Raw genomic sequence first — 23,767 nt, 5'->3', positions numbered from 1 at the left:
GAGCTGAAATATGTACATGGAAACTATTATGCTTTGCTGAAAGACTTGTAGTTCTGTTCAGCTAGTCTTGTGATGAGGGCACAACTGCCAGACAGATTGGCAACCTAACTTGGCTCCTCTGCCATTAAACAAGACCTCCAGCAGTTGCCTTACTATTGTGCTGGTTTACAGCGGTTTTAAGCGGAGTTCCGGCCTTGGGGTGAAATGTAGATAAAAATACCCCAGGGACAGTCAGGGCTAGTACAATCCACAATGGATAGCCTCTGAACTGTCCCGGGTCGCACTTACCTGTAAGAAGAAATACTTACCTTGAAAAGTTCTTCTCCAGCGCTGCCATCTCAGATGTGGACAGCTGAAGCCAGAGCGTCCTCTTCTGCCTCCTCTTCGCCCCAGAATGCCCTGCACCGGCCTCGCTCATCACTTCCGGGGCCGGCGCGTCATCCCTGAACAGCTTCTGGGCATGGGCAGAAGCTGTTTAGCAGGGAATGACGTGCCTGCACCAGAACTGACGAGCGGGACCGGTGCAGGCGCATTGATTCCTGGGAGCGATGACGTTCAGCTCCCAGGAGTCATCGCAAACAGGAAGAGACGGCGCGGGCTGCGGGCGAAGAGGGAGGAAGTAGAAGGAAGTATACTTTCTTAACCACTTAAGCCCCGGAAGATTTTACCCCCTTCCTGACCAGGGCTTTTTTTGCGATTCGGCACTGCGTGAATTTAACGGACAATTGCGCGGTCGTGCGACGCTGTATCTAAACTAATTTGACGTCCTTTTTTTCCCACAAACAGAACTTTCTTTTGGTGGCATTTGATCACCTGTGCAATTTTTACTTTTTGCGCTATAAACAAAAAAAGAGCGTCAATTTTGCAAAAATAACAATATTTTTCACATTTTTTTATATGAAATTCCCCAAAAAAAATGTAAAAATCTAAATTTTTTAACATTTTTGGCCAATTTGTTTTCTGCTACCTATGTTTGGTAAAAAAAATTGCAAAAAGCGTATTTTGATTGGTTTGTGCAAAAGTTATTGCGTTTACTAACTAAGGGAAATATTTTTGTCATTTTTTTTTTTTTTTAACGCGTAATGGCGGCGATCTGCGATTTTTTTTTTTTTTTTTTTTTTTTTGCGACATTGCGGCAGACAGATCAGACCCTTGACTGACATTTTTGACACTTTTGGGGTTACCAGTGACATTACTGCAGTAATCAGTGCTATACATATGCACTGTTACTGTAAAATTACACTGGCAGGGAAGGGGTTAACTTATTGGGGAAGGAGGGGTTAAGTGTGTCCCTAGGGGCGTGCTTCTAACTGTGATTGGCTGTGGCTACTGGTGTAGGAACAGTGATCAACGGTCCTACATAGTAGAACCGTATGATCTCCATTCCTACACAGGGGAGAATGACAGGCGGCTTTGTTTACATCAGCCGCCTGCCTTTCTCCCTCTGCACCGACGATCGGCGAGTGACCGGCGGACATCGGGTCCGCCGATCACACGCACGGACTTGCTAGGGAACGAGCCGGGGCGGGAGCAAGTGACAGGCTAGTGACATATATATACACGTCACTTTGCCTGGCCGGGGCTGACTGCCGCCGTATATAGTCATGCGGCGGTCGGCAACCGGTTAAAAAAAAGGTAAGTAAAGAAAAAAAAAAATTTGGGAGCATCCATTTGTTTTTCAGGGCATTTACAGCAAGCGGATGGGCCAAAGTTGTTTTTGAGCCCGAGAACTCCGCTTTAAGTCCAGCAAGGTTTTATTTACATTGGACAGTTTTACTGAGCGCCGGGAGCACAGTTCTCATTATACTTCCTACACTTCAATGCTGGACCTTCAGGTCTCAGATACAGAAGTTGCAGTGTTGTGCAGCTGCTGTGCCCTCCCCTCCTCTTACCCAGTCATGGAATGCTTTGTATTATGTGAGCTTATTTACAAAATACAAAGCCTTCTAGGAATGGACAGCAGGGTGGAGGGGCGGGCAGACGCACAGCAGTCACATCTGTCCTGACTGTGCATCAGGAATGTAGTGGTAGCTGTAGTAAATCCATCAGTTGTATATAAAAGATAAGTCCACAAGTTTTTTTTTTTTTTTAAGAACAAACATGCTATACCTGCCTGATCTGTGCAATGGGGTTAAAGCAGAGCTCCACCTAAAATGGGGAGTTACAATTTAGGGGAAACTCCCCCTTTCTCCCCTTCACCAAATGACACTTTTTCAGGAAAGGGGAGAAGCGTGTACATGGTTTTGACAGGCACACCCACTTCCTCTTGAGTCGCCTAGGCGCCATTTTAGAGCCCCATTAAAGTGATCAGGTGGTTCTAGAGCCCCCCAATCACTTAGCAGAAAGCCCTTCACCATCTCTTAATGCTGGTACTATGCAGGCAGCAGCAGCCATGAGCTTGATTTAACCACTTTTCTACTCTGCTGTTTTATAAGACTGCAACAATACATCCCCTGACATGGTGTGCCTCACTAGGCAAAAAGTAGTAGTTGGAGCACTTGGGTAATTACGTATCTACGCGTTTCGCCCAAAGCTAGGGGCTTCCTCAGGATCCAAGACCTAATATATTTCTTTATTCTACACAGGCATTTATTTATATATTCTCACGTTTGTACTTTGGCACAGGTGTGGTATATCCATTTTGGATTCTTATAAAGTTGCCACTAGCTGGTCGATTCACATGCAGCTATTGATGACATTGATTTTATATTTTGTCCGTGGTTTTTTTCCATTTGAGCAAGGTACAGTTTTGGCTGTCCTCACCTTCTGGACTCTCTGGCATTTTTTGGTTACAACTGAAGGTAGATCATAGGAACAAATTCTTTGTGTATTCATTAATACTATGATATAATGTTATACCCCTCAATGTTTGTGTCCTCCCTCTTTCTCCTGCTTCCCCAGCCATGGATATCCTTACCTGCATTTCCCTTCATCGTTCCCTAATGTGTGTGTGCGCCAGTGGTTGTGCATGCAATCCCCTGCGTGTGCAGGCAGTTTGTTCCCAATTTCTACTCCCTCTGTATATATTTGGCAATACAGTAATCCCCGCTCCATCGCGGTTCCGTTTTTGCGGTCCCGGTAATTCCCCTTTTTTCTTTTGTAATGTTATTTTACTATATAAATCATTAAAAATTAAATATTTCTCTTACGTCCTCCGACAGTCGCCGCCTCTTCATATTCGTCACAATACTCCTACGGAGCAAAGTCTAATACCCATTGTGACGAATATAAAGATGGCGGCGACTGTCGGAGGACTCAGAGAAAGGAATTTTACAGGTAAGATTTTACAAAAACTCCGTTTTCTCTTACGTCCTCCGACAGTCGCCGCCATCTTCATATTCGTCACAATGGGTATTAGACTTTGCTCCGTAGGAGTATTGTGACGAATATGAAGAGGCGGCGACTGTCGGAGGACTCAGAGAAAGGAATTTTACAGGTAAGATTTTACAAAAATTCAGTTTTTTGTATTTTTCATAGCTCTTGCTATGTCTCTTAGTATCTTTTATGTGTTTAAATGAGTTTCTATTGTTTTAAAAGTGTGTTTAACCACTTAAGCCCTGGAAGATTTTACCCCCTTCCTGACCAGGGGGTATTTTGCGATTCGGCACTGCGTGACTTTAACAGACAATTGCGCGGTCGTGCGACGCTGTACCTAAACTAATTTGGCGTCCTTTTTTTCCCACAAACAGAGCTTTCTTTTGGTGGTATTTGATCACCCGTGCGATTTTTACTTTTTGCGCTATAAACAAAAAAAGAGCGTACATTTTGCAAAAATAACAATATTTTTCACATTTTTTTATATGAAATTCCCCCCAAAAAAATGTAAAAATCTAAATTTTTTAAAATTTTCGGCCAATTTGTTTTATGCTACCTATGTTTGGTAAAAAAAATCACAAAAAGCGTATTTTGATTGGTTTGCGCAAAAGTTATCGCGTTTACTAACAAAGGGAAAGATTTCTGTCATGTTTGGTGTTTTTTTTTTTAACGTGTAATGGCGGCAATCTGCAATTTTTTTTGCGGTACTGCGACATTGGGGCGGACAGATCGGACCCTTGACTGACATTTTTGACACTTTTGGGGTTACCAGTGATATTTCTACAGTAATCAGTGCTGTACATATGCACTGTTACTGTAAAAATACACTGGTAGTGAAGGGGTTAACTTTATTTGGGAGGGAGGGGCTGTGTGTGTCCCTAGGGGCGTGCTTTCTACTGTGATTGGCTGTGGCTTGAGCTGTAAGGACACTGATCAACGGATCTACATAGTAGATCCATGTGATCAGTGTTTTTACAGCGAGGAGAATGACAGGTGGCTTGTTTACACAAGCTGCCTGACATTCTCCCTCTCCCCCGCCGATCGCCGAGTGACCGGCGGACATCGGGTCCGCTGGTCACACGCGCGGGGGGGTCCGTGACCGCGCGGGAGCGGGAACGCGCCTCCGCGGGCGCGCGCTCGCTCCCCAGAGCCTCACAGGCGAGCGACGTAGACCTACGTCACTCTGCCTGTGAGGGGCTGACTGCCGCAGTAAATATACTGTGAGCAGTCGGCAAGCGGTTAAATGAGTTTCTATTGTTTTAAAAGTGTGTTTAAAGACCTTAAAATGCTTTTACACGTACAGTGACAGTAAAAAAAAACATGCCTACAATGCATTTTAATAGGGTTTTTCTATTTCGCGGATTTTCACTTTTTCGCGGCTGGGTCCGGAACGTAATCCCCGCAATGGAGGGGGGTTTACTGTACCATTTCTTTTTTTTTTTTTTAGTGTGATGGACGTTCTATTATTTGTATAAATAGATATTGGAATGCATAGGGTATGATCGTTTTCTTAATTATATTTCTACATCTTTAGTGGTGTTAATTCAATGGTCTTGGATCCTGAGGAAGCCCCTAGCTTTGGGCGAAATGCGTAGATCCGGAATTACCCACATGTGCTCCAACTACTACTTTTTGCCTAGTGAGACACACCATGTCAGAGAATGTATTGTTATTGCACTATTAAATGTTAATGGTTTTTATTGATGATATATTAATGAACTGTATTGTTTTTAATCATTGTTTATATGTGAATTCTTGCCTGGCACCTCCAAAATCCCTCTTAGTGTTTCCATCCCTTTTCCCTCCCGAGGGAGAGAAAGGGGGTGGGATCTCTCCTTTTTTCTGCTTTACTGTTTGAGGGAGAGGGTCTTGGCATTTAATTATTATTGCTGTTTGATATGGTGTTAAAACAGAATCTCTCCCCACTCCTTGTCCCCTTTTACAAGACTAGGTTCGTCCTTATGCAGGTTGCAGTTGATGCATTTTCCTGGAACTTTTTGCACTCTTTGATGCATTTTAATGCATTTTTTTTATGCGTTTCGCGATTTTAAGAGGTATCTGTTGTCATGCAGGAGAAACAAGCAGAATTGCATCAAAAACACAAGCACTGCGTTTTTGATGCGTTTCTGCTATGATTCTGTTGAAGTCTATGGAACCAAAAATGCAACCTGCTGCGGGCAAAAAGTCCCTGACCCTTTCCAAAAAAAAGCACCGGTTGAAAACGCACAGATGTGAAAAAGATCCATAGGAAATCATGGTAAATTAACTTCAGTGCTTCTCTGCAACCCTGAAAACGCACTGGAAAAGGTATATAGGTGTGAATCAGTCCTAAATGCACCTTGGTAAAAAAGTGGTTAATTTTGATTACTGACTTGAGTGCAGCTCCTTTTTGTGTAGTCTCTGCAGTGTACTTGTAGTGACTCATGTTTAATGTCTATGGTTCATCCCACAGTTCACATTTGAGCGGGTGAGGTTCCGGCAGCTGCAGATCGAAAAATTCCACATCCAGAACGATGGACAGGTTACTTGTCACTTCTCCTTCATCCCAAAACTGAACGACACTCAGTACTGTAAACCCTGGCTGCGAGCCGAGCCCTGCGAGGGCTATCTGGAGCCAAGTAAGTCGTTGTATTGTTTGGGTGTTATAATGTTTTATTCCACAGTAGAGTTGCACGATTAATCGTTAAAAAACCACGATCTCGATTTAACCCCACTCACGATCTTAATCTGGAGTTTTTACTATTCAATGCAGAGCCGTTCTCTACTCATAGCTGACCGCTGTCAGAAAAAAAGGTAGCCGGTGTCCTGTCGGATAGTGCCCCTCGTCGAATAGTGCCTCCGACGGACTGCGCATGCGCGGTAAATGACGTCACTCCAGCTGACTGCTCCGCTCAGCTGGTGTTTACATCATTATTGCGCATGCGCAGTCCGTCGGAGACACTATCCGACGGTAGATAGAGAACGGAGAATCTATTGTCAGATTCTGCCTCGCTCTCTGCACTATGGGGACGGATCGGATTACAGTGCAGCCTATGCTTATGTGAGGAATGGCGGGAATATTTACTGATAGAGAACACAAAAACACAGCTCTTTGTGTTCTCTATCAGTAAATATTCCCGCCATTCCTCACATAAGCATAGGCTTCACTGTAATCCGATCCGTCCCCATAGTACAGAGAGCGAGGCAGAATCTGACAGTAGATTCTCTCCCCTCCTGCGCTCCCTATCTACCGTCGGATAGTGCCTCCAACAGACTGCGCATGTCAGTGTCGTCACCGCCAGTACAGCTGTTCCGAGCAGTCAGCTGCGGTGACGTCAGTCCGTCGGAGGCACTATCCGACGGGGGGCACAATCTGACACGACACCGGCAAAGTTTATATAACATTGCTAATCGCTGAGAGATAAACTGAAACATTGTATCATTTGGTTCTTTTAGATCAAAGGGATGAACTTCAAACTGTAAATGAGGTCAGTTTAACCACTTAAAGCAGAGTTCCACCCGTTTTTGTGTTTATTAAAAGTCAGCAGCTACAGCTGCTGACTTTTAATAAACACACACTCGCCTGTCCCACGGTCAAGCGATGTGACTGGTGGGAGCCTCCGTTCTCTCCCTCTTCTTGCGGAGCCGCTGTAACGTTAAAAAACCCCTACCTCGTAAAAATTCCCTACCCTCGTCAATTCCTGTGCACGTACGTCATGGAACAGCTGAGCAGCTTCCTAATGCGCATGCTCATAGCTGCGGAGGGTAGGGAATTTTCACGGGGTAGCGTTTTGTAACGTTACACCACGTCAGCTGTTGCCGCGGGTACAGTAAATCATTTTGATTGGTTTGCGCAAAAGTTATCGTGTCTACAAACTATGGAATATTTTTATGGAATTTTTCAGTTTTTTGGGGTTTTTTTCTGCATTAGTAATGGCGGCGATTAGGGGAAAGATTTACGTAATTTGTATTTATTTTATTTTGTTTTACTAGTAATAGTTTTTAGCGGGACTGCAACATTGCGGCGGACAGATCGGGCCCCTAACTGACATTTTTGACACTTTTGGGGGGACCAGTGACATTACTACAATAATCAGTGCTATACATATGCACTGTTACTGTAATAATGACACTGGCAGGGAAGGGGTAATACTGTTGGTGATCAAGGGGTTAAATGTGACCCTAGGAGAGTGATTCTAACTGTGTGGGGGAGGGTTTTTGAAGTGATCACAGAGACATGCGATCCTACATAGCAGGATCACATAGTCTCTGTGATCATTGCAGGCAGAAGGACGGACGGCTGTGTTTACATCAGCCGTCCGTCCTTTTCTCTCAGCGGGGGGCGATCGAGAGGGTCATTACTACAGTAATCAGTGCTAAAAATATGCATTGTTACTGTAATAATGACACTGGCAGGGAAGGGGTTAAATGTGAGCCTAGGGGAGTGATTCTAACTATGGGGCGTGGCTTGTGAAATTACCAAACTGTATGGGGCGTGGCTTGTGAAATGACCATAGAGACCTGTGTTCCTATATAGAAGGATCACAGGCACTCTGTGATCATTTCAGAAAGAAGAACGATCAGATGTGTTTACAACAGCTGACCGGTCTTCTCTCTCAGCGGGGAGCGATCGCGGGTGCCCGACAGCAATCGCGGCCGCCGGCCCCCTGGATCGGCATCTCCACTGCTTAGTGGGGGCGGGAGCGCGGAGCCGCCGGCGTGTGCCCGCCCCCCCAGCACCACATGTGCGACGGACGTAGAGCTACGTCGTTTCGCACAGAGCCAGCTAACAGAGGAAGAAAAAGGGGGGGGGGGTGTGTAATAAAGTATCCAAACAAGTAATAGAAGCTAAAATGTATAATATTTTATTGAATTCAAGATTAGACCTCGGTTCACATTGGAGCCGCAGTAAATCAGTGGCGGGCCGGCGGTCAGCAAGTGGTTAATCACAGGTTGTGTGCTGGAGATCATTCCCCTGTCACCTCTTTACCTCTTGGTGTCAGGAAAACCTGTCAAATGTGACTCTATACCGATGGCAGAGGAAGGAAGCACCAGAGAGAAATGACACTTAGTGCTTTGTTCATATTTCATGTGTGAGGTTTACAACCATTTTAAGATACACTTTAACTTGTTGGCTGGTGTTGCTATTTCCAAAAACGCCGAACTGCTGAGCCACATTTTATCAACCAATCAGCATTGCTGTTACTATTTATAGATATCTGACATTCCTGGTTTTTGTTTCACAATCATTTTCCTGACCTCAGATGAGTCGGTGGAGATCAGTCTGGAAGTTTACGTCAGCAAAGACTCCGTCACGCTGCTGAACTCGAGTCAGGACACTATCGAGGACATCCTGGTCCTACACCTGGACCGCGGCAAAGACTACTTCCTGACCATCACCGGGAGCTACCTGGTCAGCTCGTTCGGCACGTCTCTGGGGGCCTTGTGCCGGATGAAGAGGCCCATCCGGGAGATCCCAGTCACCAAACTCATCGATCTGGTGAGAGTTATGTTCCTCCTGATGCCTGCTTGTAGAGAAATATTTCTTGCTTTCCTCTCCCGCCTGAAAACTTTAGACTCTGTTGGTAACGTTGAAGCCTTATACAGTCATGGCCAAAAATATTGGCACCCCTGCATTTCTGTTAGATAATTCACCACTTCGCCCAGAAAATTGTTGCAATTACAAATGTTTGGGCATTCTCGTGTTTATTGCTTTTGTTTGTATTGGAATGACCAGTGGTGGCCCGTCCATTGGGCCGCCCCCCCCCCCTCCCCATCCATGTGTCCGCCCCCTAATATACATGCAGTACGCCGCAATTTTTAGCGACATTGCAGCGGAAAATATGGACACCTAACTCTTTTGACACTTTTTTTTTTGGAAACCAGTGACGCTAATACAGTGATCAGTGCCCAAAAAAAAGTGCACTGTCACTGTACTAATGACACTGGCTGGGAAGGGGATAACATCAGGGGCGATCAAAGGGTTCAATGTGTCCCTAGGGGGTGCATGCTAACTGTGAGGGAGGTGCTTGTACTGTAAGAAGACAGAGATCTGTGTTCCTGCTTAGCAGGAACACACGATCTCTATCTTCTTCCCTGTCAGAACGGCAATCTGCCTTGTTTATGTAATCAGACCGCCGTTCAAAGGGTTAACTGTGTGCTCCTAGGGAGTGCTTTCTAACTGTGTGGAGGATGGCTTAACTGGAGGAAGACAGAGATCTGTGTTTCTGCTTAGCAGCATTACAAGATCTCCATCTTCCTCTCTGGCAGACCGCTGCTCTGCCTCTCCTCTAAACGGTTGGAGGGTCCTGGCGCACATCGCATCCGCCAGACATGCTGCTTGGCTCACACTGTGTCCAATTACAGTGGGAGTGGGTCGCCGGCGGCGCGCACCCCCCCCCCCCCCCCCCCCCAGACTCTGTGCACGAAATCACATACAGGTACATGATTTCGCACAGAAGGGCCGCCGGCCGCAGTAAATCTGCATGGGACGGTCTATAAGTGGTTAACCACTTAAGCCCTGGAGGATTTGGCTGCTCAAAGACCAGGGCCTATTTTGCGATTCGGCACTGCATGACTTTAACTGACAATTGCGCGGTCGTGCGACGCTGTACCTAAACGAAATTGACGTCCTTTTTTTCCCACAAACAGGACTTTCTTTTGGTGGTATTTGATCACCTGTGCGATTTTTACTTTTTGCGCTATAAACAAAAAAAAGAGCGACAATTTAAAAAAAAATATTTTTCAAATTTTTTTATATGAAATTCCCCCCCAAAAAAAATGTAAAAATCAAAATTTTTTAACATTTTAGGCCAATTTGTTTTCTGCTACATATTTTTGGTATAAAAAAAATCACAATAAGGGTATTTTGATTGGTTTGCGCAAAAGTTATTGCGTTTACTAACTACGGGAAAGATTTATGTCATTTTTATTGTTTTTTATTAACTAATGGCGGCGATCTGCTTTTTTTTTTTTTTTTTTTGCGGAACTGCGACATTGCGGCGGACAGATCGGACACCTAACTGACATTTTTGACACTTTTCGGGGTACCAGTGACATTACTTCAGTAATCAGTGCTATACATATGCACTGTTACTGTAAAAATGACACTGGCAGGGAAGGGGTTAACTTTATTAGTGATCAAGGGGTTAAGTGTGTCCCTAGGGGTGTGATTCTAACTGTAAAGGGGCGTGGCTTGTGATGTAACCACAGAGACATACGATCCAACATAGCAGGATCGTATGATCTCTGCAGTTACACCAGGGAGAATGACAGGCGGCTTTGTTTACATCAGCCGCCTGCCTTTCTCCCTCTCCTGAGTGGGATCGCTCGTGGACGGCGGACATCGGAGCCTCCGGTCACACGCGCGGGGATGCCCGTGAACGAGCGGGGGCAGGAGCGCGCCTCCGGCGGTGCGCTCTCGCCCCCTACAGGCTCCTGGGCGAGCGAAGTAGTACTACATCGGTTTGCCCAGGAGCGGCTGACTGCCGCAGTAAATATACTGACTGCGGTCGGCAAGTGGTTAAAGGTCTCATTTATTTTTCTGAAAACAGTAGAATGATGGGCTTTAATAAGGCTGTCATTTTATTTTGTCTGTCCAAAGCACATTCTCCCAAAAGGATTTTGGCTCCCTCAGGTAAGTTTTGACAAACTTTGATTCATTTTCTCTTTCATCCAGAGAGATTAGCTACAGTGCCATGGGCTGGAAACTTCTTGACAATGTTGCACACAGAGGACACAGGAAGATAAGGATCTCTGCAGATGGACTTGTAACCTTGAGATTGTCCGTGCTTTTCCACAATTTTTGTTCTCAAATCCTCAGACAATTCTTTGCTGATCCTTCTCTTCTCTATGCTCCAAATGGCACACACAGAGACACAACTGAAAGGTTGAGTCAATTTTTCACCATTTAAACCGGAGTTCTGGCCTCAAAATCAAAAAAATTTATTTTGGGCCATCCGCTTGCTGATTGTCACCTGAAAAAGAAATGGATGCTCCCGATTTTTTTATTTTTTTTTTCACTTACCTTGTTATAGAAGAAAATATACTCACCTTCCTTCCTCTTCCTCCCTCCGTGGCCCGCGCCGTCACTTCCAGCTTGCATTGATTCCTGGGAGCTGAATGTCATCACTCCCAGGAATCAATGCGCCTGCACCGGTCCCGCTCATCACTTCCGGTGCAGGCGCGTCATCCCCTGCTAAACAGCCCCGCCTGCACCAGAAGTGACGAGCTGGGCTGGTGCAGTGCATTCTGGGACTCCGACGTAACCAAAGAGGACGTCACCGAAGAGGACGCAGAAGAGGACGCGCTGGCTTCAGCTGCCCGCACCTGAGATGGAAGCGCTGGAGAAGAAATCTTCAAGGTAAGTATTTCTTCTAAAAGGTAAGTGAGACCCGGGACAGTTCAGAGACGATCCATTATGGAATGTACTAGCCCTGACTGTCCCGGGGGTATTTTTATCTAAATTTCACCCCCGAGGCCGAAACTCCTCTTTAACTGGTTGCCGGTGCGATTAACTCTATTTGTCAGCACCTGTTAATTGATACAGGTGAGTTGAATTACAAATTACAGGAGCATCTCAAACTTAGGCCCCTTTCACACAGGCAAGACCGTTCAGATCCGCCTGTGCGTTTTTTGGCGGATCTGAACGGTCACCCCATGCATCCCTATGGGGCATCGGATGTCAGCGGAGACATGTCCGCTGACATCCGATCCGTCAAATCTGGACGGATGGAAACCCTATTTTTCTTCCGTTCATCGGATCGGATGAGAACGGACCGGTCCGTTCCCATCCGATTCCCCCATAGAGATGTATGGGGAATTGACAGCTGTGTCTCCGCACACAGAGCGGAGAACAGCTGTCATCCTCCTGCTCAGCGGGGGATCGGCAGATCGATCCCCCGCTGAGATAAACGGAGCGGATAGTGTGAAAGAGCCCTTAGAATGCAATTATTTTGAGAAGGTGCCAATACTTTTGCCCAGTCCGTTGTTGGAGTTTTGCATGGAATGTGTCAGATTTCGGCTTTTTGTCTCATACCAATACAAATGAAAGCAATTACCATAAGAATGCCTAAACATTTGTAATTGCAACAGTTTTCTGGGCAAAGTGATGCATTAGCAGAGACGTAGGGGTGCCAATATTTTTGGCTATGTCTATGTATATGTGATGTGACTTAGTTTGTTGTGTTGTCTCTCTCAGATTTCCTAAAAAAAATGAAATATTAAAATAAACAGTACAGCAGTAAAATACATGCAGGCCTGGCCCCCCTCCTTTGGGACACAGGGCCGCAGCAAGCAGCTGTCTCCAGCTTCAAGGTCTTGCCAGAGGCCAGCACTGGTTCACCCCCTTCTGCATTCTTCATGCCGATGCTTGCCTCAAGCAAGTGCTGGAGCCGAGTGCACTAAGGGGGCGATGCCCTGCCTTGCATTGCAGCTTGTGATACAAGGTACCAAGGAAAGTGGGAAAAAGTACTACACATGCTGGAAACCGACTGCGACGTCAGGCAGGGCAGCGCCCCCACCCCCTCGGTGAACTCGCCCTGCCAAACACCACAGCCAGCAAGTAGATGGCTGCTTTGACAGCGAGCGCCTGTCTCCCAGCACTTGCTTGAGGTACGCATCGGCAAGAAGAATGCAGGAGGTGAACTTCCCCCTCTTTGCTTTCTTCTTGCCAGCGCTTGCCTCTGGCAACAGCTGAGACCCGGAGACAGGCGCTTGCTTTCAGAGCAGCCGTCTATTTGCTGGCTGTGGTGTTTGGCGGCGGAGTGCACCCAGGGGGGGGCGCCACCTTGCCTGACATTGCAGCCAGTGTTACAAGGCACCAAGGATGATGGGAAAAGTAGGGCTCATCTGACAGCCCCAAAGCTGTGTGGTTTTCTTTACTACTTCACCACTTCAGCACCAGAAGGTTTTACCCCCCTTCATGACCAGGCCATTTTTTTTGCGATTCGGCACTGCTGTACTTTAACTGACAATTGCGCGGCCATGTGACGCTGTACCCAAATAAAATTTATGTCCTTTTTTCCCACAAATAGAGTTTTCTTTTGGTGGTATTTGATCACCTGTGCGATTTTTATTTTTTGCGCTATAAACAAATAAAAGAGCGACAATTTTGAAAAAAATATATATATTTTTTTTACTTTTCTGCTATAAAACGCATCCAATAAAAAAAATTTAAAAATCTAATTTCTTCATCAATTTTTAGGTCAATATGTGTTCTGCTACATGTTTTTTGGTAAAAAAAAAAAAGTCCCAATAAGCATATATTGATTGGTTTGCGCAAAAGTTATCGTATATATATATATATATAAACTATGGGATATTTTTATGGCATTTTTATTTTATTTTTTTACTAGTAATGGCAGCGATTTTTAGCGGCACTGCGACGTTGTGGCGGTTAAATCAGACACCTAACTGACACTTTCTTGGGGACCAGTGACATTATCACAATGATCAGTGCTAAAAATATGCATTGTTACTGTACTAATGACACTGGCAGGGAAGGGGTTAACATCAGGGGCGATCAAAGGGTTAAATGTGTCCCTAGGGGGTGCATGTTAACTGTGGGGGAGGTGCTTGTACTGTAAGAAGACAGAGATCCGTGTTCCTGCTTAGCACGAACACAAGATCTCTATCTTCTTCCCTGTCAGAACGGCAATCTGCCTTGTTTACATAGGCAGATCGCCGTTCTGCTTCTCTTGGGAATGATCGCAGTTGGCTGGTGGACATCAGGTCTGCTGGACCCACTGATTGGCTTCCCTTCTTTCTAATAAGGGTGCGTTTGTGCCTTCGTCGCCACCTGGTGACTGTTGCATGAAATGACATACAGGTATATCATTTTGTGCAATAGAGCCACTTTGCCGCAGTAAATGTACATTAGGCAGTCGGCAATTGGTAAAAAGAAACTAAACCCATCAATTTTAACAATTTTATAAAATATTTACCTTCAAGGCATGCTGTGAATGATAACTGTCACAGGTGCTTGTCCCCCCCAACTGAGCTGTCAAGCCATCAAAAAGCCGGTGTCCCAACTGATCACAAGTGCAGCATCATGGCAACAGCAGGTCAAGCAGAAGCTAAGATGGCAGCTTCCTTGGCTGTAAAGGAACGGAGGGTTTAGTTCCACTTTAACCACTTCCCGCATGCTGCAGTTATACTGCGGCAGGGCGGCCCTCCTGCGCGAACCGGCGTAGGTATACGTCGGTCGCGTGCCTGCAGCTAGGGGGCGAGCGCGGCGGCGGAGATGCCGATGCACGGGGCAGGCGGCTCCGATTGCCGCCTGACACCCGCGATCGCTCCCTGCTGAGAGAGAAGGACGGTCGGCTGTTGTAAACACATCTGACCGTTCTTCTCCCTGTTATGATCAGAGTGCCTGTGATCCTTCTATATAGGAACACATGTCTCTATGATCATTTCACAAGCCACACCCCCCACAGTTAGAAACACGCCCCTAGGTACACATTTAACCCCTTGATCACCTCTGGTGTTAACCCCTTCCCTGCCAGTGTCATTATTACAGTAACAGAGCACATTTTTAGCACTGATTACTGTAGTAATGTCACTGGTCCCCCCAAAAATGTCATTTAGGGGTCCGATCTGTCCGCCGCAATGTCGCAATCCTGCAAAAAATTGCAGATTACCGCATTTACTAGTAAAAAAAAAGCAATAAAAATGACATAAATCTTTCCCGTAATTAGTAGACGCGATAACTTTTGCGCAAACCAATCAAAATACGCTTATTGAGATTTTTTTTTACCAAAAATATGTAGCAGAAAACAAATTGGCCTAAAATGTTGATTTATTTATTTATTTATTTTTTGGGGGGATGTTATATAGCAGAATGTGAAAAATATTGTTTTTTTTTTTTTTTTTTTTTCGAAATTGTCGCTATTTTTTTGTTTATAGCGCAAGAAATGAAATCGCAGAGGTGATCAAATACCACCAAAAGAAAGCTCTGTTTGTGGGAAAAAAAGGACATCAATTTTATTTGGGTACAGCGTCGCACGACCGCGCAATTTTCCGTTAAAATAACGCAAAATATGGCCTGGTCATTAAGGGGTAAAATTTTCCGGTCCAGAAGTGGTTAATAGTCAATGAGCAGATTTCGATGTCACATTTTAAGCTCCTCCTCCAATACAGTGTTTGTGATTTGCTCCGTGATCCATAATTTACCGTTCTATCCTGACTCTTCTTCTCAGACTCCAGGTCTCACCTGTCTTTTTCTCCTCTCTTCCTCCCTCTGCTCTCACCTCCAATCATAGGGAGAAGACAGTTTCTCAGAGAAGGTAACATTGTATTTAGTTTCTGGGCTTGGTTATCATCTTATCTCTGTCTTTGCGTCCTTTCTGTGGTTTGCGGTGATTTCTGGGGCTCATTTTTAAAAAACTGAAGTGAAAAGTTTAACCGCTTTGCTGTAGGAACGGATTGAATATTCCCTCTTTCTTTGATGTTTAAAAAAAAATGAGAGATGAAATCTAGTTTCTTTCTTTTGGCGATATTTTCACTCCAGTTTTCGGAAATGAGCGGCTTTGTGTGACCTCTAACCTTCTCACCCCTGATGGTCAGTGTTCTCTCCCCATTCAGGTTTGGTAATTTCAGCTTTATTAATTCTGGTTTTGCGAGCGCTCCGCCTTCTACGTTTTATGAAAGGCTTGACTGGAGCCGCTGTGAGCGTTCTATAGTCATATATAGCTATAGAGAAACCGGTAAGGGGTTGGGAAGATCTTCTGCTGAGTTCAGCCATATGCTTATTATCCTCCCTAGCTTTCTTTAAAACGGTTGTATCCCCTGTGTAAAAAAAAAAAAAACCCTGCAGGACAATGGCATAATGTGCTAGTATGCATCGCATACTAGCATATTATGAAATACTTATCAAAGAAAAATAGTGCAGAGCTAAAACATAAGATGTGCATATAAACATTTAAAATGTATTAAAATGCATTTAAAAAGTCCATAACAGTTGGCAGATCTCCAGTGCAGGAAAGGCAGGCATAAGACACCACTGCAACCGTGATTCCTTCACCATAGATATTACAGCCTCTCACCTCCTGCATTCGACCACCAGGGGTCACTAAGCCTTAATGCAGTATTAGAAGACAGCCAAAGGACCAACGATCTCCACAGGATTCTCAGGATCCCAAAGGGCTCATTGTTAACCATCCAGAAAGATAAATGAAAAGAGATCTAATGCTCTCAGTTTGATACTAAAATTATTAAACAAGCATAAAAAATTGCACTCACATAGATGGCACTGACACAGCGCTCACATGCAGGCATTTAGTAGCTGGTTCAGATCATCGGAGCACCGCGGGTGACGTCAGACTCCTCCCCCCGTACGCGTTACGTCAATGGGCGTGACTTCGTCAGCGGGGATTATGAAATACTTACCTTAGAAAGAAGCCCCCACATGGTCGCCCGGACACCGCTGAGGGAGCTGACATGTTCCCTCAGTGCCTCTTCTGGGTTCGGCGGCTCCAGCACTGAGAGTGGCTTGAGCCGCGATGGCGTCACTCCCGCGCATGCGCGCAGGAGTTCACTTTCCGGCAAGGAGCTCTGAAGGTCCAGCAAGATACTCCGGACCTTCACAGTGCATGCGCTGCCGGTTTCAGTGGCTGTATGCAGGGTGAATATCTCCTAAACCGTGAAGGTTTAGGTGATATTAATTTTACCTATAGGTAAGTCTTATTATAGGCCTTATTATAGGCTTACCTGTAAGAAAAATTAAAAAGCTGAGTATACTACCGCTTTAAGGTATGTAAACCCATTAGAACTACTTATTGCATTTTTCCCCCCTACCGGCCAACTGGATATTGCAGACATTAGCTGTGCAATCTGCTCCAGAAGCAGGTCTAACAGAGTGCAATCAAGCAACTGATTAGCAGATTGCCCAGTTAAAGTCTGCACCACTCAGCAGCCAGCAGGGAGGAACATGCACATCTAAAGGGATGCCGGGGATGTGTTCTATCACTTAATGCTTTGTCACATTATGAAACTCTTCTCAGCCCCACTATTGGATTGTGAGGTGGTACATGGGCTACATCGTGAAATCTCAATATAAAAGACATAAAAAGGTATTTGAGCTTAGTCAAATCCATAGATTTATTGCCAGTTGTAATTCTTAGTGTCCTATTTAAAGAAGCTGGTTTGGCTTTACTACTGCTGTGGATCACAGGAGGAGTTCAGTTCGTTCTGCACTCCTGTGACCCGTGTAGCACCCTCCTAGGTAGGTGATAGTGAGAAATATAGTTTTGAGCTCTGTCTGCCTATCAGAGGGGCTGCAGGTAAATCTATATTGTTCTCTGTCTACCAGAGAGTAGGATCTGTTAGTGGGGTCTGCTCATTGTGCTCAGTATGCAATTCATTCAGTCTAGTGAGTGTTTCACTCTGGTCCAATAGGGAGGCATGTTGGACAGTGGGAGGAAACCTGACGAATGGATGCATAGGCTTTGATACAGTCCTGGTGATTGGCAGGGGGCAGGTCGTCTCGGTGCATTCTGGGATACCGTATAAAAGCCGGGAGCACATGTGCTGCGGTGTCTTTGGCTGGAGAGCGGAGTCCCGGAGGGAGGAGGGTGGCTGCCTCCTCCTCTGTAGCAGTGGCATGCGGTCGCAGGAGGTCGTCCTGAGGGCCGGAGGAACGGATGAGAGGACCTGAACCCAGAGCTCCAGGAGAGCTGACTGAGGGGGAGACACTAGAGACTCTGGGACCACAGTATAGTGAGTACAGGGACTCGTGTTAAGGGGCCTGACCTGAGGCGGGCCACCCCACGTGTAGGATAATCAGTGGACGGGTGCCAGCAGTGAAGAGAAAGAGGATGCTAGGGAGAGTGTCCTGAAGATAATTGCTAGTCCACCACGTCTTCTTAGAAAAAGAGACTAAATCCCCAAATCCACCCATAGTGGCAGGAATGAATAAACAGCCTGGCTGTATCTGAAGATAGAAGTCCTCAACCAATTGTGCATAGGTAATTTGGAGTATCCCACTATTCCCTTCTCCTATTCCTAATTTATAATAAACCCAAAACAACCAAATACCCCTGGACTGATTATTGGAGCGAGCCATAGAAGGAGAATGTACGGACTTGGAACTGTCATTCTTGTATGCTGGTAACTCAAGGGGACCCCAAAATGTGAAATCTGGCAGTCCTTAAGGGGGCAGTGCTACACCCGTTTTCAGCAGACAGCAAGCTGCAGGCCGTTGTCCGCTGACGTCACAGAGCCGGTCCAGGTTCCAGCAAGATCGTGAAAATGAAGTTGGGATCTGCCCACATGCCTGGACTGTCACCGAGTGAGCCGCTGAAAGCCTAAACCAGCCGGTCCCGCCCCCGTCCACAGCCCAGAGCTTCATCTCTCTCCTCAGGCAGCTGTGGGAACCGAGCAATCAGTGGTCTTTGCACGCTCGGTTCACAGTGTTAGAGCCGGCAGAGGACAGATGCTGCATCCATCTAGGTAGGTATAAATGTGCAAAAAAAAGTCCATACTCTTACATTGTCCTCTCCCCCTCCTAACACCTGTGCCTACTAACCTGTGCAAGATGTATATACTTATTTCCAGCCCAGTCTGGTCACACGATCCACTCCCCTGTGTCAGCCAGCGGCGGCTGCAGGGGAGAGGAGAGAGCACACCAACAACAGCTGGTAGTGCCTGGAGCAGTGTTGTTACACATAGGCTTCATTGGCCCATCCGATGCCGGCTCTCCCTCCTCTCCCCTGCAGCTGTGCTGGCTGATACAGGAGCAGGATCATGTTACCGGACAGGAAGCCTGAAAATAGGTAAATATATAAACTTTCTTACACAAGTCAGTAAGAATAGGTGTTAGGAGGAGAGAGGGGACAGTTTTAAGAGTACAGAAACCATAAAATTACAATAACTGGGGGGGCGTGGTTTGCTCTGGACGAAGATGGTCGCTTAATTACTGACCTCCAGCAGACGGCAACCACAATCCAGGTTAAAGGTTAAAGACAAAAATCTTATTCTCTCAAAGATGGGGACCTCATCCCGCAACAACTCCGCTACAAGATCACGCTCTCCTCGAGACACCAGCGGGAGGCAGACACCAAATATCCAGGATTTATTCCGAACCCAGACCAGCAACATGGCAACGTCTCAGACCTCTTTTCCCTCCTCAGACGCCAATGCCGATATTATTCTCTCGCAGACTTCCCCCACATACAACGGCTGAAGGCACACACCTAACACAACAAAAACTCAGCCTCACGGAAACATGCGAACAATCGCAGCAGACATAAAAGACACGCTGTCAGCCGCTATCTCGGATCTCCGACAAGACATACAACTCCTATCCGGCAGAGTACAGGAGGTAGAGCGTGTGGCGACCCACCAAGCCTCGACCATGAAAAGAGCCACAAGGTTGACGCTCATACACTGCAACTGAGGGACCTCCACTGTCATATGGAGGACCTCGATAACCATGGAAGGAGACACAACCTTAAGCTGGATACACACTATCCAACTTTTGTGGTCAGATTTCCTTCAGATTTACCTTTTCTATGTAGTGCAAGGGCCTGCCAGATTGCATACAAATTGAAAGTGTTTAGGTTTGACCTCATATTATATGGTTTTGGTAAATCTAAAGGAAAAAGTCTTCAGAAAATCTTATAGTGTGTATGGCCCATTAGAATCGGAGGAATGGTCAGTAGACCAAGAACAGCTCACATCCACGGTAGTGAGCCTATTCAACAACCTGCTGGATCGCCCACAAACTACGCCCATCGACATGGAACTGATCCACAGGGCTCTCATAATTGCATAAAATCATAATTTCACTAAGCTCAAATCTCTTTTTTGGCCTCTTATTTTGGGGTCTCATAACGTAGCCTACGTATCACTCCAATGTCCAATAGTGGCGCTGAGAAAAGTTTCAGCGTGTGACAAAGCTCTTGGTGCGAGAACACATTCCCAGCATCCCTTTAGATGTGTGTGTTCTTCCCTGCTTGCTTCTGGGTGGTGCAGACTTTAGCTGGGCAATCTGGTGATCGGTTGCTTGATTGCACTCTTTTAGACCTGCTGGTTGAATGAAGTAAAATGAATCATGTATGGCCTGCCTTATACATCTCACCATCCTTGGAAGAGGACGTAGGCCAAGGGAAAGGCACATGGGCCCTCTGCTGGTTGATTTGGTTAATAATATTGCAGCCTCTAGCTCTGATATTAGTACATATGGGGATGCCACAAGTCAGTCAATTTGCTTGACCTCTGAAGTCATCCAGGCCATGGGGTCATTGATGATCAGCTTAATATTTCCGAATCCTAACTCCAAATTTTCTTTTTAGTTTTGGAAAGAGGGGTTAAAATACCTATAGGTGTGACAATCCGGTCCCTATAAATTTTTGGCCAGCAGAGCTAGCTCTTAATTTTGTGCATATTTCTCTCCTGCAGGTTCATCTAAAGGAGACTTATTATTTTTATCACAATGCTAACTGGGATGTAAAGAGTTTTTTACTGATCTGAAATGAGATGGTTTGTTGTCTATGGGACAATGTACACAGCTGAGTAAAGATAGATAGCGATGAGTACAGAGCAGTAAGATAAATGTAGAAAATTATACATTTGAGTGCAGTAATTTACTCTTTTATTGTTTTCACGAGTATAAGTGAGCAAGAGGGAGGTGATAAACTGCGCTAACTGTGCAATCAATAAAATAAAGCTGCTAGCACAAACAACTGACGAAACATTAGTGAAATACAAGTGAAAAAATATATACAGTGCAGCGCTAAACAGTGTATAGAGTCCAAAAACTATACAGAAAATGAAGCAAGGATAAAAAAATTTAAAGTGAGTCCCATGTGAAAAGGTGAACTTGATTGTCCAAAGTGATAAATGTGGTCAAAGAAGCTGATAGATCCCAACACCATCAAAATAGGGAATCAATATGCGCTCACCAGAGATTGTAGACCCAGATTACCCTACAGTAAATGGGTCAAATAAGGCTCACGTAGTATGTCCTAGGTTACTTGTGCTGTATCCTTGGATGTTACAATATATGGCGATACGGTGAAGATGAGGAAGGTGGAAACTCCCAATCAATCGATAACATGTAGGGATAAGCCAAATAACAAAACCATAGTGTAAATCCGCTAAAAATAGTTTATTTAAAAAGGGAATACACTTACAAACATCCAAAGGTAACAGCACATGTAATGAACAATGGATTTAAGCTGTCTCTGGCATGGTTCTGACGCGTTTCGTCATAGATGACTTCCTCAAAGGATATTGCCAGCCTAATACATGAGTTTCCATATATATATATATATATATATATATAAATTATTTAATAAGAAAACTGAAGCTGCCAGGTACCGCCATACCAGCCAAGTGTGTTTATTACAATACTGGCCATGAAGAAGAATTTTACTCTTCTATACGCTTACACATCTTTACTGACGCGTTTCGTCATAGATGACTTCCTCAAAAGATATTGCCAGCCTAATACATGAATTTCCATATATATATATATATAAATTATTTAATAAGAAAACTGAAGCTGCCAGGTACCGCCATACCAGCCAAGTGTGTTTATTACAATACTGGCCATGAAGAAGAATTTTACTCTTCTATACGCTTACACATCTTAATGACGCGTTTCGTCATAGATGACTTCCTCAAAAGATATTGCCAGCCTAATACATGAATTTCCATATATATATATATATAAATTATTTAATAAGAAAACTGAAGCTGCCAGGTACCGCCATACCAGCCAAGTGAGTTTATTACAATACTGGCCATGAAAAATAATTTTACTCGTCTATACGCTTACACATCTTTACTCAATGTTACTCAGGTCTTTACATGCAGTTTTTGGCTCCTTGCACATGGGTTCCACAAGTTCCTAAGTCAACATCAGTTATTATGACACCCATGTGCAATGGGCCTAATGCAGCTTACACAAGATGTAGGCTCCATGCAGTAGGGGGAAGGCGGGATGTATCATTTGGGATGGATCCCCCTGTATAGGTAAGTAATGGAACTAAAGCTGTGGTGGAAAAACAGTTTGTAAGCTAAATTCCAGCTTTAAACCTGTATATGTTCCCTTTATTCTGTTGCTCCAAGTCCCATTTAAAGGAATTTTGTCAGAATAACAATTTGGTTCTGCTTTTGCTTGTTGGTTTTTTTAAGGGTGCAAGCTCCAATATCCACATTCTATCTATGTATACTAAATAAGTAAGTCTGCATTAACATAACACCATCATAGAGGCACATCTGTGTGATTTCAGTCTTTCCCACATTGTTATATCTGAAACTGCTGACAAATATAAGCTTTATAAAGAGCAGGTGGACCCGACTTTGTTCAGTGCATCTCAGCTGTCCTTTGATAATGGCGGTTCCTAATGTTCATGTATTCGGTCTTTGTCACCCTCAGGAGAAAGCCGTCATGCAGATGCTTCCCGAGGCAGAAGGGGACGGCATGGCCGAGAAACCTCTAAAGATCCCGAAAGAGATGTGGCTGCTGGTGGACCATTTATATAAGAACGCCTGTCATCAGGTTTGTCAGGATGAACTGATGTTATCTGCCATTACTGTCCCTCTGAAGGTCGTCATAAAAGATAATTAACGTTGATCTTGGGGCAGAAATAAAAGACACCAGTTAAATCTATTCATTTCAGATATGTAGGGCAATAACTTCTCATCCAGAAATAGAAATTTTACAGAAAGACCTGAACAAAATAACAGAGTGGGCAACTATGTGGCAAATGAGATTTGAGGTAGAGAAGTGTAAGGTATTACACTTGGGGGCAAAAAACATAAACACAAATTATACTCTAAGGGGGGGGAACCTCTGGGGGAATCCAGAATGGAGAAGGATTTGGGGGTTCTAGTGGAGGATAGACTAAGTAGTAACATGCAATGTTAACCGCTTCCATACAGAGCAGTTAGACCCCCTTCCTGCCCAGACCAATTTTCAGCTTTCAGCACTCTCACACTTTGAATGACAATTGCTCAGTCATGCTACACTGTAACCAAACAAAATTTTTATCATTTTTTTCACACAAATAGAGCTTTCTTTTGGTGGTATTTGATCACAACTGGGGGGTTTTTTTTCCGTGATATAAGCAAAAAAAGAGCAAAAATTTTGCAAAAAAAACACTTTTTCTCTAGCGCTCATCGACAGACGTAGTCCTCGGTGATACACCACCTTCGGGTTATGTTACCTCCGCAGGAGCAGGACTAGACAGGAAATTAAAAAGCTCTGGCCACACCCTAGGGGCAGTCCCAGAGGGTATATCCTCTCTCTCTCTGCCTCAGCAAATCAGTTATTTTCTGTCTAGTTAGGAGTAAGGACCTAGATACCTTGCTGGGATCTTAGGTCCTGGCAAGAATTTTTTTCTAAAAGGATTTTTAGACAGTTTTTTTTTTTTCTCCAGTGTTCCTGTGAGATCTTCAAGCAAGAAAGCTGAACTAGGCGACGGGCTGGATGTTGAGATCCGGTGGTCACCCCAGTTCAGCCTACGAG

The 23,767-nt window shown here is 44.9% G+C and overlaps 1 protein-coding gene across 2 annotated transcripts in view; it reads left to right on the top strand.

Annotated features, from left to right (window-relative positions):
* Positions 1 to 23,767, top strand: part of OCRL (OCRL inositol polyphosphate-5-phosphatase) — a 194,325-nt gene that overhangs the window by 139,652 nt on the left and 30,906 nt on the right. The window contains exons 16-19 of one of the 2 annotated variants that reach the window (XM_082263609.1): positions 5,768 to 5,933; positions 8,559 to 8,794; positions 15,555 to 15,578; positions 22,676 to 22,798. In XM_082263609.1, the coding sequence (XP_082119735.1) occupies positions 5,768 to 5,933; positions 8,559 to 8,794; positions 15,555 to 15,578; positions 22,676 to 22,798 (549 nt within the window). The remainder of the gene's footprint in view (positions 1 to 5,767; positions 5,934 to 8,558; positions 8,795 to 15,554; positions 15,579 to 22,675; positions 22,799 to 23,767) is intronic. The other variant, XM_082263610.1, reaches the window with a different exon arrangement.

The sequence above is a fragment of the Pelophylax lessonae genome, assembly GCF_965119305.1.
Source record: "Pelophylax lessonae genome assembly, chromosome: 7".
NCBI lineage: Eukaryota > Metazoa > Chordata > Amphibia > Anura > Ranidae > Pelophylax > Pelophylax lessonae.
The sequence above is the reverse complement of the archived record's forward strand: the minus strand, read 5'-3'. Positions and strand labels throughout refer to the sequence as shown.